The sequence below is a fragment of the Peromyscus maniculatus genome, chromosome 3 (genome assembly GCF_049852395.1).
Source record: "Peromyscus maniculatus bairdii isolate BWxNUB_F1_BW_parent chromosome 3, HU_Pman_BW_mat_3.1, whole genome shotgun sequence".
NCBI lineage: Eukaryota > Metazoa > Chordata > Mammalia > Rodentia > Cricetidae > Peromyscus > Peromyscus maniculatus.
Genome location: NC_134854.1, coordinates 87,006,857 through 87,023,417, shown reverse-complemented (window position 1 = coordinate 87,023,417; position 16,561 = coordinate 87,006,857). Strand labels below are relative to the sequence as shown.

Sequence of the window (16,561 nt, the reverse complement as noted above, 5' to 3'; positions counted from 1 at the left end):
AATGAAGCATCTGAGGAGGAAGAACACCAGGAAAAGGGAGACAGGCAAAGGAGGGGCAGATGAATATATTTATGAAAATATAATGAAATCCTTTACAGTGTATGTTAACTTCAAAATTAATAAAAACATGATGTTAGCTACATTTTCTTTAATTAACGTCAGTATTTTCTCATCACAGTAGTTTACTTAGTCTGCTTTTAATATATTCTATTGCACTTGACTTGCTTGCATTTAATATACTCTTCATGAAACCTGCTTCCTTGGAAGTGCACCAGTTCCATTAACTCTGGAAATCCACTGAGGAAAACCTGGGATTTCACTGGTCATGTTCATGGCATTTATAAATATGTATGCATTGTAAGGCAGACACATTCCAGCACAACCCTTCTAAGAAAAAGGCTTCAAAACAATTTGCCTGTGTTTGCATAGTAGGCAGTTAAACTCTCAATTCTACCAAGACAAATATTATAAGAAAAAGATCAGAAGAATTCTTATTTCATAAATAGTCTGGGACCCAGTGTCTTGGGTAATTCTTTAATACACTTAAGGTAAAAGGAATTTCTAGTAGTTTCTATCTCCTTATAAGAATGTATGGAGATGATTTCACCCCCAGTAATAACCTCTTAAAATACCAAGTGTTAATCACTAGAATTCAAAAGGACTTGAGGTTTTAAAAAAAAGAAATTAAAAAAAGAACACACATATGTTTGCCAAAGGTTCTTTGTTCTAACCTACACCTGAGAGTTCAGTCTTTCCAACAGGGACTGAGAACTTATTTTCCCTCTTAGGTATTTAAATTATTTTTTAAAAGAAGGTACTATCTGTGTTTTTTTCGACCTAAAGCTTTCTTAATCTCTGTTCATGAATGTTCCCTAATGGTGTATATAGAGATTCCTATGATTATAATTTTATCTTTGGTTGTGTGGAAAGCCAGTCTACAAATCTTTATTATTGAGCACACATTTGGAGCTCAGATGTAAAGAAGCATGGCTAGTTTTTTTTTATTAAAAAAAATTATTAATTTTACATACCAACCATGGATCCCCCTCTCATCCCTCCTCCTGCTCCCCTCCCCCAGCGCACCCCCATCTCCTCCTCCAAGGCCTCCCATGAGGAGTCAGCAAATCCTTGTACACCCAGTTAAGACAGGACCAAGCCAACATGGATAGTTTTTAAAACTTGTCTTTACTTATTATTTTGTTCTATCTTCGATCGTGGACCACTGGCCAAATTCAGGCACTGTTGTGGTGGAGTAAGTCAACCATATCTATGAAGGACTTTAATGTCTGAACACTATTTCAAGTTCTAAAACAGAACTAACTGGCAATAACTCCTAAGTGAAGCCACAGAATTCCATACACCACATGTATTTCATGTGGCACTCCATGATGGTTAAAATGAAAATTAAAGACATTAGCGATACAGAGGAGATGGGTTTCAGTTTCCTCTTTGCTGTTATGAACCAATGTATACCCGCCATTGTCTGCGTCAAACCTGAACTAAACTATTTACCCAGATACTTTTCCTTGCTGGGAAAGAAGATCAAACCTTACAGTTTAATTTGCAGATAGTCTATTTCCTATGCTGCAGTAATGAAGTTCACTTGGTGAGCTGGAGAGAGGCTGAGGCAGTGGGAGGACGAAGCTGCTATCTATCAGCGAACTGTCGGTCATCTAGCTAGTCTGGTTGCCAGTGAGTACATCAGAGAAAGAGAGGGATTCTTTTTCAGACTACACTAGCTGGGACCTGCAGGATGACTCAGTAGGTAAAAGGTCTGCCTCTAAGCCTGAAGAACTGAGTTTAATGCCCAAGACCCACACAGTGGAAGGAGAGAACCAACTCCTGAATGTCCTCCTCTGATTTCCACAGAAACCATGTGACATATGTGTTTGCACACACACATACAAATAAAGGCCATTTAACGGACTTCACTTACTACTCAGCCAGCCAGAGACCAACAGCTACAATGGAATAGTCCTACTGCTACCATTCTCTGAAAAGGTCCAGAGTTTGAGATAATAGTGTTGTAGAAATATAGCATATCTACATGAGACTCTCGAGACTCATTGCGGACAGAATTTCACACGGGGTAATGCAGTTGCCACTCTGTTGACTAAGTGATCCTGGGTAAAGCCCCTTCACCATGTGAAATTCAATCCCCTCTTTTGTGAATTCTTCTATGAACAGTGGAGCTGAAATAATCCATCTCCATATTTCCTATAAAGTTTTAAAACTGAATAACTCTAAGTCAGAAAACCTTTACTACCTTTTTAATCGAAAGACATGCAAACATGTCCAAAGGCACACAGGCAGTGAGCCTATGCTCTCCCCATGATCATACCACTTCCCGCCTCTGCCTCAGCCTCTTACCTGCTGCTTGTGACTTTCCACCTTTGGCCTCATCTCTGCATGGCTGCACCTGCCTTTACATTTCCTTGAGCCCTCAGAAAGAGAAGAGCTCCCAATTGTCAAGGCATCCTGAAGAGCCTATATTAAAAATGAAGCACATTGTTGATAGGAGGTTTACAAGGACCTTAGTGTTACTCAACCTTTGGGGTATCAAAGAAAGCAGACATATCCTCCCTGGGCACTCTCTCCAGAGATTCTGAATCCACAGGTCTAGTGGGGATCCAAGAACACTGCTATATAACCACTCCATATCTCCAAGGAAATCCTTATCACTTGATCATTTGTACAGCCACTGCCTCCAGACTCTGCTGTTTTCTCTTCTGTTCTGTCATTTTCCAGCACTCTATTCCCTGACCTAGCCAGCCATATTTATGCTTTACCAAAACATTTATTTACTCATGACTATATGTGATGATATGTGCTATAACTTTATGATTTCACCATGGCATGAGGAGGCAAAGAGAAACTTTTCATTGCTAGTGAATTCTCATCATTTATCACCAGCCTGTAGTGCTTTATGTTCATACTTGGATTATGCACTCTTGTTTGGAGACTTACAATTCATGACGAGCTTAATAAAAATGATTTTCAACATTGTGATAGGCACTCTCATCCATGAGTTCCTCCGCACCACCATTTGACAGCTTACTCATCAGTCAAATGAGGACTCTAGACATAGAAAAGGTTCCTCTCAGAGGTCTATGAATTCACATCCTCTGTGAAAAGCTTACAAAACTTAGTGAGGCTGATGGATGATCTCAGTGACAGTGCACTCCCTCCACTACCACACAGTATGGTCATAAAGGCAGAAAGGGAAAGCCAGCTTGTAGTCTTGAACACACTTGAATTTCCTACTTATGTGTCTTGGAATCTACACATACCACCTAGCCTGATAGGAGTGTAAATTTCAGAACTGTGCAGGAGAAAGATCTTTGTTTCTTCTTCCAGGAGAAAATTAGAGAAAGAACCAAGTCGTGAAGTAAGGTGGTTTTTATCTTAATTCACTTGTTTATTTATGATGGTGTTGGGGAGCCTTACTAGTGCGAAACAGAAATGGCACTTAGTCCTTTTGTAATATGTACAAGCTACATAGTTCAAGGAAAATCAGAAAAGTTGTGCATAATATAAGCTGTGTCAACGATCACAGAGAGAATCCAGAGAGGGTGACATGAATGAATGACTATGATCAAATGTGCTAATGAAATGCCAAGTCCCTACAACTAGACTACTTCTGCAGATACCATATTTTTAATTTCCTGGTTTACCCCTCAATGCTATTCAGGAAATTTTAAAATGAGTCATGAATGAAATGTGAGTTGAATCAGCATTTGTTGGTGCTTTCCAACTTCCTTGAACTTGTTGTAGATTAGTCAAGTCATTTTCACTATCAGTTTTGACACACTAAACAATCCATCCATTCCCAAAATGGTGAGGTGGCAGACAAGCCAATGTTGGGCAGGATAGCACCAGCTGACTAGTCTCAGTTCTCACTCTGGTTAAGTATCCAACAAGTATCTTATTTCTGTAAGAACTTGATATTGGCAGAAATCCTTGGGTATTTTATTCCAAACAAAGGAACTGAGTGAGTACAAGCATACATTTGAAAAGGTCATTTTAATTACTCGTGTTACTGTCTGTTCCTGTTCTCATTTTTTAACCTTGTATCGCTGCTGAGTGAATGGGTTAGCAGGTAGCTAAAGATTGGCCCCAAGGTTGTGCTCTGAGGGATACTAGAAATATCTCCATATTCATTACAATAATAAAAAAGAAAAGGATTCATCACAAAATCCGAGCATCTAAACTCTTAAGAGTCCTGAGGTCTAGTTCCCAGTACTCACATCAGGCTGTTCCCAATCACCTGTAACTCTGGCTTCAGGAGATCTAGTGGCATCTTCTGGAATCTGAGGGCAGTTCCTACACATGGTGCATATAAAGATAGACTTGTGCTACAAGCAGACCTGATGCTGAATCTACTTTGTAAGCATTCTGTCAATGATACCAGCACACATCTCACCCGGGGTCTTTATTAGCACCTCTGAGCATGAGCTGGCATGCAGTCCAACGTTACAGGACTGAGCATATTTTGAAGCCTGTCAGCTGTTCTCTTTTGCTGTAGAAGATCATTTCTGTTACTTTGGTCTTGAAATCCCTAATTGGGTGATATAGATCTCAACTCATTCATATATTTCAACATGCCTGTATTTACTCTTAGCTTAGCTCTGGGAAAACAATAGTATTGGGTTTACATTTTTGTGCTGAACTATTGTTCTCATTTTCCAAAATATTACATTAGTTTATTAATCAACTCACACATATACATATACACATATATACATAAACATATGCCCACATACACATATACATATGTACACTACATACATGCGCATATCACACATATACACATACACATATATATACATACATACCTACACATAGATGCATACCCACAATACCCACATACCCACATATATACTTAGACACACACATACACACACACACACACACATATATATATACACACACACATACACACACAGAAACATATGCACACATTCACACACTTATCATCATCCTTTTACAACAATTTAGTTTCTCCTCTGAGCTTGTCTACAAAGCCATGTGTGTGCCCCAAAAGCCTTGCCTCTTTCTGTTACCAGTTCCTACTCACAGTGGGTTCAGGCTCACTCCCCAGACAATAGACATCTCAGCCTTGAGCATGCTTCTATGCATCATGCATGCATCACACCCAGCTCCAAAGCCATCACTTTAAAGAACAGCTTGCTTCCTCAGGAAGCTTTTGTGGTTGACCAAGAGATACGTTATTGTTCACAAACACCCAGTGCCATTACGTGGTTCTTAAAAAAATGAAAAAATTCTTACTGACGTCTATAATTTCTCTTCATTTCTCCTTTTCACAGTCCTTTGCAAGGACATAAATTCCCTAAAGTGTCCTAGCCAAATGTGGCCAGCCGCAGGCTGTGGCTAGGAGCTCTGTGTAAACCTGAGAGAGTGTCCTCACGAGATGCAAAAGAGGCACACTGTGGCCTCCATTCTGTTGTGACCCAGCAGGATTCAGTTGCTGCCTCGGCTATCAGTTTACCCCCATGCTTCACCTGCTCTGGTACCTTGTTGAGTCGTTTAATTTCACATGCATAATGTTCTTTCTTCCTACTCTCGAGAGCATTGTTTTCCTTCAACAGCTTATTCTCCCTCTTCAGCGCTTGCAACTCTTCCCTTAGGCTTTCCTTCTCCTTATGAAGAAAGAGACAAGAAAACATGGCCCAGATCAAAAATTACCAAGGGAAAGATAAGACAGAAATCCTTAAAGACTGGCTGTTTCTAGCAGACAGTCATTCCCCAAACTAAGCAAATAGGACCTGTGAGGTTTTCTCTAACATTTTTTAAGCAATATTCCTGGAGGACAGGGTTACTGAACGGATTTTCCTTTATCAAAACTTAATGATACTGTGGTGATCCAGGGGGAGGGGGGGAATTAAAACCTTAATCCTCACATTCAATACTCATGTCAGTGGGTCTGCAGAACAACCTACTTCCTGTTCCTAGGGGACTGGTTATAAACATTTAAAAGGCCGAGAAAGGAAAAGAAGAAAGAAGTCACTGAAATAACCTGGTCCTAAATAGCTCAAGGTCCCCTGCACCATTTTGTGCCAGGACAAGAGCAATAAATTTTAGACCAATAAGGACCTTCACTATAGATAAATATTCAGAGCACAGCATTGTCCCAACTACCATTAAAAGGCAGAAATCTAGCCTTCTAGCTGCCATCATGCCTTGGTGTCTCAGTCTCCAAGAAATTCACCATTTCAAACAACTAAAAGTCCTAATTCATGTCTCTCAGGTCTTCATTTTATACAGAAGATAGCAAAATCTGATAGAGTAAATTGGATCCTTAATGAGAATCCAGTCTAGAAAAATAAATACTGCAGACTATAGATAGCTCAAGATCAAAAGTAGCTAATACAGGGATTCAAATGCTATTCTAGTCACATTCCAATATAGTTATTAAATTTAAGAAATCAATTTTAGGCAATTTATTTTCTTGGAAAGTGAAAACATCTCATTACCACTTACTTTCGTAGGCTGACCCTACGCACTTAGATGAGTCAATCACTTTCTAATTTAGCAGAGGTTAAAAGAATATTATTATATTACATCTAGAAAATGCTCCCAAGTGCATGAGGAAAATGTTACTGAAATTCCAAGCTAGGGTGTAGCTGGAGAAGGAAGTGAGTGTGTGCTTCATGGCAGAAAGGGACTTGTCACAACCATTTCCTGGTTCACCCTGACAGTAACCTCAGCAAGGTGAGCAAACCTGGGCTATGGTCTGGGAGGTATTGCTCCTGGCAGGAGCGAAGACACTCAGGGAGGCACTCTTGCCCTCCTGGTTGACTGTCAGACTACTGAGATAATGCCCCCAAGGATTTGGGATTTCCCCAAGAATCTCATGCTGGAAATGAAGCCTGGTGCTAGCCAAAGAGATTTTGTGGGGTGCTGACAATTTTGTCAGACCATCTTGCAGGGCAGACTGAAGCAGGACATGACAGTATCTGGTAAGAACCATGCCCTAACCAGGACTGCTTAGTAGTGGACCCCTCTTCACCTCTATTTAAAACTCAGCCTCATGTCAGGACCCTGAAGGTGACCTTGGAAGTCACTGGGCCTCTTTATTGGTCTTCCCAATGTGAGTACACAGACGAAATCTCCTTCATCTGCTTTTCATGACTGTCTCTTTAATTTGCCTATTGAGGATAGTGGCTAAGCCCTGCCTGTCAGGGATACCAGGACCCAGACTCCCACCCTAGAAGCTCTGTTAACAGTATTGTCAGACTCCAGCATGTTTAAATACATTGCCAGTACCTCACAACGGTAGTGGCCAGACTTCCCATGAGAATACATATACTTGTTTTTATTCTTACTATGTCTTCAGAGAGCTGTCATTAGAATTTAGCATAACTTTTATATACTTCATAAAGTCTAACAACTGAGGGAAAAGCCTGCATCAAAAATAAAATAAAATAACCCATCCCTACTCATCCTTTCAGCCTGGAGCCGGGGTTCAGGTCTCCGTGTTCTTAGGACCGACCTGTTCAAGGCTAGGCTCCAGATACTGAATGAGATAATGAGTGTGAAGTGGTTTTTTAAGTGTTCTGTGTACCCAGATGTGGTGAAGTACTTCTGCCATGCCAGCACTTGGGACACTTAGACTGGAGAAGAGCAGGCTCAAGGCCAGCCTGGAGTCAGTAGCCAATTCTGGGTAAGAGAGGTGACACTCGTGGGAGATTTCCTGAGACTTTGTCATTAACAATAAAAGGGAGTCACAGGAGAGGCTGCAAAGCCCTGGAAGGTTCTCACCCAATCAGCAGGCCTCTAATTTCCAGGTCACTGAAGGCAAGCGCACAGCCCCCCCCCCCCTCACCCACCCAGCGCACTGAGCCTGCGGTGGTTCCTTAGAGAGGAGCTGTTTCTCACCATCCTAAATTGCTCAATTAGAGGCCAGTCGCGGGCTACCCACCTCTAGCTGCCTGTCGCCCTCTGTCACGCTTTGTTTCTGTTTCTTCTCTAGGATGTGCATGTCTTCTGTGGCTGCCAGTTTCGTTTTCAGCTCCAGGACCTTAGGGGTTCAGGAGATAATTGCAGACAATCACACCACGATCTAGCCCAGTGCACTTGAGAACAGGGGATCCCCACCCCACCTGTTCAGGAAATCTCCCAAGGAAAAGTTCTTCCCTAAAACACATCAGCATGTTTTCGTGTTAAAGGGGGTTTGCTCTACACAAAAAAAGCACACACTTTACTCCCAAATGGCGTCTTGCTCTCTCCCCTTCTTTCTCCAAACCGCCTCTACTTCCAAAGAATGGAGGAGCCAGAGCAGAGAGTGCAGGGCTCTTTGTGCCTGGCCTCTAGTAGGCCAGGGCAAGACAAAGCCGCAGGTGGTCAGGAAGTGGGTATAGACCTCTACAAAGGGCAAACCCACCAGGCTGGGGTATCTGCTGTTCCTCCTCTAATCAAAATAGAGTCTTGCGCTAGAGCCTTAGACATGGCTGTTCCTCCAATTTGACAATTGCACTTGTTCTCTTCTCTGGATTCACTGGCCAGTCTGGGAAGCTGCAAAAACATTCTTTCTGGGGACATTGTCGTTAAAATTTGGAGCCAGGGACTGGTTCAGGATGGACAGAACAAGGTAGCCAGACTGCTGCCGTGGGTCACGATCTTCCTGCTTCCAAATTAAATTCTTCTGAGCATCAAATGAGGAAGAAAATGCAAGCGCTGTTGCGTTACTGTGGTCAGTTTTCTTCATTCTGAATTATTTAGGGGAACTTACTTTCTCTCTTCTGTCTTTTTGAAAGTGGAGTACTTTCAAACAACAACAACATGAATCTATTACAAACTTGCCCCCAAAAAGGTTCCTTTGTGTCTAAAAAGCTTCTCCACAGGCGTGTGCTTTAAAGGAAGCAGGAGGAGGCATTTCCCTTCCACTCTGACTGTCACCACTGGATGGAAGATAGCTGATTATCTAGAAGACTTTCCCTTAATCCGACCTCAGCCTCAGCAACAACGCAGAGCTGGGAGCACTCACTGGAACGCTTGGACTGAACCAAGGCTACATTTCCAGCAACAGACTGACATTGCATCCACCCTCAGTACCAAGAGGCAAATCAAGATGATAGAACTCGGTCCCTCATTTGCCAGAAGTTAGGGATCCACAAAAATCTCTTTGACCCTACCGGGATTAAAGAAAACCCCAAATGAAGAGTTTCCTACCTTTCTTTCATATAACTGTTTCATATTTCGGAATTGTTGGTCCCATTGTTGATTGACTTCCAGGAGCTGAAATTATTAAAATTTGGTGATTCGACAAAAGCTTTCCCCCCATTTGGAAGTTTAGGAAATGAGAGATCACTGTTTGAACTTAATGAGATTTTTAGAAGCCATGGATGGAGGCAGCACTCTTGTAAGTTCTGGTTGGATGGAGATGGTTTTGAGGCAGGCTAGAAAGAGAATTGTGAGGACATGGGTGGGAGAGGAACCTCTCACCCCATAGTCTGGTGGAAGCCTCTTTCTCATCAGCCAGGCTAAGTCAAGACCTCCACCGTTAACTGTAAGAAGTCTGTATAAAGACAAACTTCCTTTTATAGAGAGAGGTTTCAAGTTAGATTGCTACAACAGCCATGAACCATGCTCGAGGCCTGAGTGTGAATGGCTCTTCTCTGTTCCCAGCTGTAATCTCCCTAGAAACCCCGTTTACACTACAGTGCATGCCTTAGCATTTTCTGTGCAAACCTTATGATCTACTGTTTAATTTTATCACAGGACAGTCCATCCGGGGCACCTCGAGCGCCATCTTGTAGCCTCTCTTTTCAAAACAAGATGGAGAGGGAAGGAATCTATGCAGCTCTGTGAGTTGTAACTTGAGTCACCAAAATAGTATGCAATGGCTACCACTAGGAGAGTAAGCACAGCTCTCTTGTGAGGAGCCCATACCCACACTCTGGAGTGTACCTTATTCTTTCCCTGAGAGCTTCACTTCCTACTAACCCCTTCTAAGTCTAACTTCCTTTGTGATAGACTCCAGTTCATACTGGCTCATCCAGAAATTCTTTTCTGTGGTGAAGTCAAAGATCTGGTTTCCTCTGAGTGGTGGTCCCTACAAGCTAAGGGGATACCTCAAGCTGCAGGTAGCAGTGCTGGGCTGTGTCCCCCACAGCTCTACAGCTGGCAATTTAGATGGACACATTTTCATATTTTCATAACTGGCTCTTGAATAAACAATTACTAAGTGTCAAATCACGGCTTAACAAGTCAGCTGAGGCATTTATTAGAAAATTTCAACTTGTCTTACTTATTTTAGTTTTCATCTTTGTTTAGTTCAACCAGGAACTGATAAAACTTTGTAAGTATTTATTTTTGTAAGAATTATTATTATAGGAGTGCTCTCTTTCCATATTTTTCCTGTTTGTTTAATATGGCTAATAAATGCATTTTTTATGACAGCTTTTTTGAAGAATTTATCTTGAAGTTTAAACTCTATTAATTGGAAGTCATTTGCTTGTAGTGGCATGCTTTGAGATGTAGACATTTTTTAAATTTAATTTTACTATTTACTTGCTTTGTTTCTTATAATTTATTTATTTGTATGTGTATTGCTTGCATACACATCTGTGCGAGGGTGTCAGGCATCTTGGGCCTGGAGCAGAACTGTAATGGCTGTTATAAGCCACCATGTGGGTGCTGAGAATTGAACTTGAATCCCCTGGAAGAACAACCAGTGCTCTTAACCACTGAGCCATCTTTACATCCTATAGATAAACTTTTAATTCTTCCTGGATGAAGGGACAATAAAATCTTCCTGAACCTGTGGATTTTCAGGAGTAATGGTTTTTGTCATCAGACAGTTAGAAATACATTTAAAACTCTCTGCTAGCCAGAAGGAATAAATAACATCCTGGTCTGTATTTCTCTTTCTTGTAAGAGAGGTTCACAATTCTGTGTTGAAAAAAAAATCTTAACAATTAGCAGCATGAGGTAGATATCAAGAGAGTAGTCACCGTGTCAAAAAAAAATACAAAACTTCTACTTAAATGCAAAACAAAACAAAACAACAACAACAACAAAATCCTAATCCAGAGTGACAGTCATTAGATTATGTTTGTGGTGGAACTCAGGTGGAAACTCTTAGTTACTTAGTATTCAGGTGTATAATAGTCTATGAAAATAGTCGGTCCATTGCTATGTAGGACTATGACATAGAGAGGCTATTCTGCAAGAGTTTAGTGATTTTCCCAGACACAGTATTACCCACCATCAAAGAGAAGAAGGTGCTGCGGAGGAAAACAAGGAGGATGAAATGTTCAGAAGGAGGCAGCAAATGGACCCAATGTGGGATGCATCTACTTTGCTCTTCACCTCCTCTGTCAAGAAGAGGAAGGAGTCCTCACACCCATTAGAGGCAGAACACAGTACAGTTAACAGCATCTGCTAATTCCCAGCAGCATTTTAGAAATCATCTTCTGTCTAAGGCAGTGTGCTTTTCTAAGATCAATTTTTAATTTTTATTGTATTTGTTTGAATATTTGGCCTTCATGTATGTGAACCACATGTGTGCTTGTTGCTCTTAGAGGTCACAGAAGATATAGGACCCCCCTGAAACTGGAGTTACACATAGTTATAAACCATCATGTGGGTGCCGGGAACTGAACTTGGGTCTACTGCAACAGCAACAAGTATCTTAATTACTGAACTATCTCTCCAGCCTATTAGACAGTGTTCTATAACCCACAGTCATTTAGGTGCTCAACACAGAAAGTCACTGAACTTAAATTCACTGACCATAAGCTTGTAACAGCTCAAATCCCATCATAAGTCAGTTTGCAAGGTCATAGGTGGTAAGCTTCCAGATGCAAGTGGTAGAAATAGCAACAACTGGGGAAGTAGGGTTATGATTACCACATTTATGACATCAACACTTTTTCATTCATCATCGCACAAACCATGATTTCTAAGAGCTTTTTCTCTTAAAATAGTGTGGTTCAGTACTCTAGAGATAAATACTGTGATTTAAGGACAGAGATAAAAGAAATTAAGGATATCTTGTTTTATTCTCAGGCTTAATACATGGCTATGTGACTTTATCCAATATTTCTACATTACCTCTTGCCTCTGTTTTTCTAAGTGCCTTATCTTTTGTTCAAGAGAACTTGTCAAGTCCTGTCTTCTTGATGGAGCACACTTTAATTAAAGAAAAAAAAAAAAAGACTGAGATTAAGCAGCCTACAAAATAAAGAGAAGAGATTCTGTTCTTCAAACACATCATGCATCTAGCCAAATTTTGTGTTTTGTAAAACATATTTGATATGGGGGTTGGAGATATGTGTCTTGTGATACAGCCTATGCTTAGTGGGCACAAGGCCCTGAGTTTGACAAAGTTCTCATCACAGTGACAAGCTGTTGGACCAGCCTGATATACTATCTACTTAATCGTTTATTTTAATTAATTACTAAAACAATTCACTAATAAATTGTAAATGAGCAAGACTAATACATACAGCTAAAATGCATCAAATTGGTTACAAATTACAAATAAATTTACTACCTCAATGGCCATGGCACAAGTATGTTATAGAAGTGGGTAGAGATTATCCGGCCTTATGTATTTTAGCCAGCCTTTTTGGGCAGGGCACTAGAATACCAGTTTAGATTAATAATAAATTATAGCATAATGAGAACTAATAACCTTTGTCTTCAGTTACTTTTCCCACAGGGACTGAGATAATTATTCAAAGAAGAGGTTAAAGTTCTAGAAACTGCCCACCATCTAGCAAATGGATGACCTCCAGGAAAGCTCACAGAAAAGACTGCTTCCTTGCTGTAACTCAGTAGTCTATGTACATCCCATCCAACTCATTAAGTAATTCAATGAATGGGGTGATCAAGGCGGTCCTGAATTCTATGCTTAGTTTCAGGCACAATAGTTACCATGAACCACAACCCTGAAAGCCATTCATAAACAACTAAGAAACATTGTCCAGACTTACTGGTCTTCACCGAAAGTGGTCAGAGGAAGTGACTGTTGGGTAATCACTTGGGGATTTCAAGGACTTTTTCCATTGGAAACAATTTATAAAACTAGTTTTCTAACTTATGTCTCAATATTTCAGGGTTTGATAACATCTTACACAGACTAGATGCTGTTCTTGTTTTTAAATGTCTCTTAATTTAGAGTTGGGTTCTCAACAGACCACATTTTAAGGACAGTCTTCTGTTGGTCAAGAAACAGGGTGATACACTAGCTCATTACCTTGGGAAGCATTTAGCTAAACCCGAAGCGTGACATCAAAACCTAAGTGGCAGCAATGCCAGGCATTCTAACTGAACTTTCTGTTGTGGGGGATGGTTCTAAGAAACCAGACCCATTCTGGATCAGAACTGATAAAGCCATGAAGTGGCCTCGACCTGGAAAGTCCTATAAATCCATCTTATCCATCATGTTCTGAACTTCGAGAGGCAGAGGTGCCCTGAAGTTGATTCTAAACTTGTGGTTCTCCCCAACAGGGTGACAACATCAGAGGGGAACCCTGGAAGTGTGAAGCACTCTGAGCACTGTTCCAGTCAGAGGGCATCACAATTCCCACTAATGATAAGTTTCCTAACATCCAACATCACGCTTGGAAATGTGAACTTTAGATCCCCTAAAATTCTTCTATTTGTGATACAAAAATTGTGAGTAGGAAACATTTACATGGTCTTGCTTGCATACTATAACCCCCGGGTAATTTTCTCTACGCAAAAAAAAAAAAAAAAAAAAAAAAAAAAAAAAAAAACATATATATAAAACACATTGATTCTGGATTTTTATTTTATAAGTAAGATTTCTGTACTTGATATCTAAGGAAATCTACTTGTAACCATAGAGTACTGTCTTACAAGATTCTGAAACAGTAATATTGACAGAAGGCATTGAGAAGAGATAATAAAGAACACAATGGCTAGGAAGAGTATGAGGAAGAAATGTATCAGCACATATTTCTAGAGAGATTAATCAGCATTGTGCCGTGGTTTGTATGCCCTGGATACATGTGATAAAACCAAGCCGAGTCAATCAAACATAAAGGAATTCGAATTTTCATGAGTTTTTGTGTGCATTTGTTTTTCATTTTGCTTGCTAGCAAAGACACCATATATCACAGTACATACAAAGATATTTAGTCACTGGGTTCTATAAAGGGCCTACTTATGAAACAATTATTCCTTCTAAGCAACTCATTATTATTATTTTCTGTGAAATGCAGTCTGTGTTGAAAATGTCTGGATATTTCTTCCTCTACCAAAACATCCTAGTCAATTGCTAAGACATTCAAGTTGTAACAGAGCAAATTAAATATCTAGAGGAATAAATGAATTCCACTTAGTTTCTCATTATGTCTCAGTTATCTCTTTAAAAAGAATTTTTTAAAAATCCAGCAAGTTCACTCAGTGGGTAATAGGACAGGCCACCAAGACAAATAACTAGGTTTGTTCCCTAGGACCCACACAGTAGAAGGAGAGGACTGACTCTGGCAGGTAGTCCTCTGCCTCCACAGTTGCTCTGTGGCACACATGTGTGCACACATTCAATATAAAGCAATAGAAATATAGCAAAACATTAAGAAAGTATAATTAATTCATTGAAATAGTGAATGTTATTGTAGTAACTGAACAAAATTATAGCATTAGTTGAATATATTAATCTTTTAAGTCATTCACTGCTAAATGTTCTATTTCTAACCACATGTTTACAGTATTCCTATTAAATTTTACATGGAACTGAGCTCTTCTACACAAGAACGAAATAGAAAGCACACAGCACAGCGAAAGGAATCTGTGCAGCTGTTTCTCTCATCCAGTAGAAGCAGCCCGGCTCAGTGAGTTCAAAGGCAGTGCAATGGTCGCCAGTGATCTTTCATATGTCAAATAACACTGGTTAAAATACAGAGCAGGTCCTAGTTGAAGAAGGAGGTTCAGCTACCACTGCTCTTTAATCATCATACTGTCTACTGTTGTGTTCTTGGTTCTGGGTGGCCACCTCATCCTGACACGTTCTTACCTGCGCATGCTCTGTATAAGCTCCTGACCCGCTCCGTGCAGCCATGTCCTGGGAAGATGAGCCAGCTGATTTTCGGAGAGTCTTGTAAGGCAGAAGGAAAAAGAGAAAAAGAAAAACTCTTGTGGTACCTTTTAGGATGAGAACGTTCCAACCCTGAAAAACCTATGTCTCTGTTAACTCAGGATAGAAAATACCAAGTTCTCATTAGCAGAAGTGACTCTATGCAAATCACACAGAACAAGGATGTAAGAGGAGCAATGTGATTTAACTTTTATTGGCTTCCATGTAACAGGGATTTCCCAGGGTGTCTCAAGTAGGCAGGCTGTGACTAAGATTTGAGGCAGGTTAGACTTGCTGTGTATGTAAATTGTGCTTCTTCCTTTCTGGCATTTTCTCCCACTGCAGGAGGAAGTTCCTACCCTCAGAGTACCCGGGGCAAACCTAGCTTTTCTTCAGTGGCCTAACTGTCATAAATCGACTGTATTTTCCGGAGCAGTTAAGTCACCGTTGCTTTTTAACAGCTTGATTTCTTGTTTCCTACAGTGTGATTTACTGGCAATGTCTTCGAAATGTGAGCTGAGCTGTGTAGGGAGGGCACTGTGAGTCACATTGACCTGTGAGTGCTGCTGTTACAGAAACACAGGGAGAAAATAATCCATTACAAAATAAAATGTGTGTTGCTTGCACATTAAGTGTTCTGTATTGGCAGAAATAATAAGCTTGCTCTCAGACTTTATAAATACTAACTTTTCATAGACTGAGTTCAAAATTTTCACCAAGGCACTTGTTTACATCTTTAAATCTATTTTTCTCCAATGTTTTGTTCTGTCTTAATTGGTGGACTCCTGCCTTGTTACAGACCTTTCAGCTAGTGGTGCAAGAAGTGTGCCACAGAAAGGGCTGTGGAGATGGAGATACTGGAGATGTGCTTTGGACTGTAATTTCTGGAATAGAAACAAGAAAAGAATGAGTTGCTGAAAGGAAAAGGGAGACTTCTTTAGGTTGAGGCATGTGACTGGAGCCTTCCATGGAGAAACCCACATACAGGTAGGCTAAAGCAAAAAACTGTGGAAACGCGATGCGTGTCCAAGGTCTGACCATTCTTCTTTTCCATCTATCTCTCACCTTCCCTACTCTACTCCATGTTTCACCATACTGGGTGACCTCTACATCCTGAAATGAGGCATTCTCTCCTTTGCCTTGTGATCCTTAATTAAGACAGAACAAAACATTGGAGAAAAATAGATTTAAAGATGTAAACAAGTGCCTTGGTGAAAATTTTGAACTCAGTCTATGAAAAGTTAGTATTTATAAAGTCTGAGAGCAAGCTTATTATTTCTGCCAATACAGAACTTGCCCTTTCATAACGCCTCCCATCTAACTGGTGAACACAAAACCTAGCCAATGCCTCCCTTGCCCTCTGAGTTTATCTTTTTTTTTCTTCCCAACCAGAGGCAGCACTTCACCAAACACCTTAGTTGTGCATTTCTTTGTTCCCGTATTCATGTCTGCATGCATACTGCCCTTGTCATATTCAACATATCTTGCTAA

The 16,561-nt window shown here is 40.4% G+C and overlaps 1 protein-coding gene across 3 annotated transcripts in view; it reads right to left on the bottom strand.

The window, feature by feature from the left end:
• Positions 1–16,561, bottom strand: part of LOC102905526 (TNFAIP3-interacting protein 3) — an 89,820-nt gene that overhangs the window by 23,363 nt on the left and 49,896 nt on the right. For all 3 annotated transcript variants that reach the window (XM_042273426.2, XM_076566883.1, XM_076566882.1), the window contains 6 exons: positions 15,011–15,091; positions 12,079–12,156; positions 9,193–9,258; positions 7,943–8,041; positions 5,535–5,660; positions 2,371–2,487 (listed from right to left, as the gene is read on the bottom strand). In XM_042273426.2, the coding sequence (XP_042129360.1) occupies positions 2,371–2,487; positions 5,535–5,660; positions 7,943–8,041; positions 9,193–9,258; positions 12,079–12,156; positions 15,011–15,091 (567 nt within the window). The remainder of the gene's footprint in view (positions 1–2,370; positions 2,488–5,534; positions 5,661–7,942; positions 8,042–9,192; positions 9,259–12,078; positions 12,157–15,010; positions 15,092–16,561) is intronic.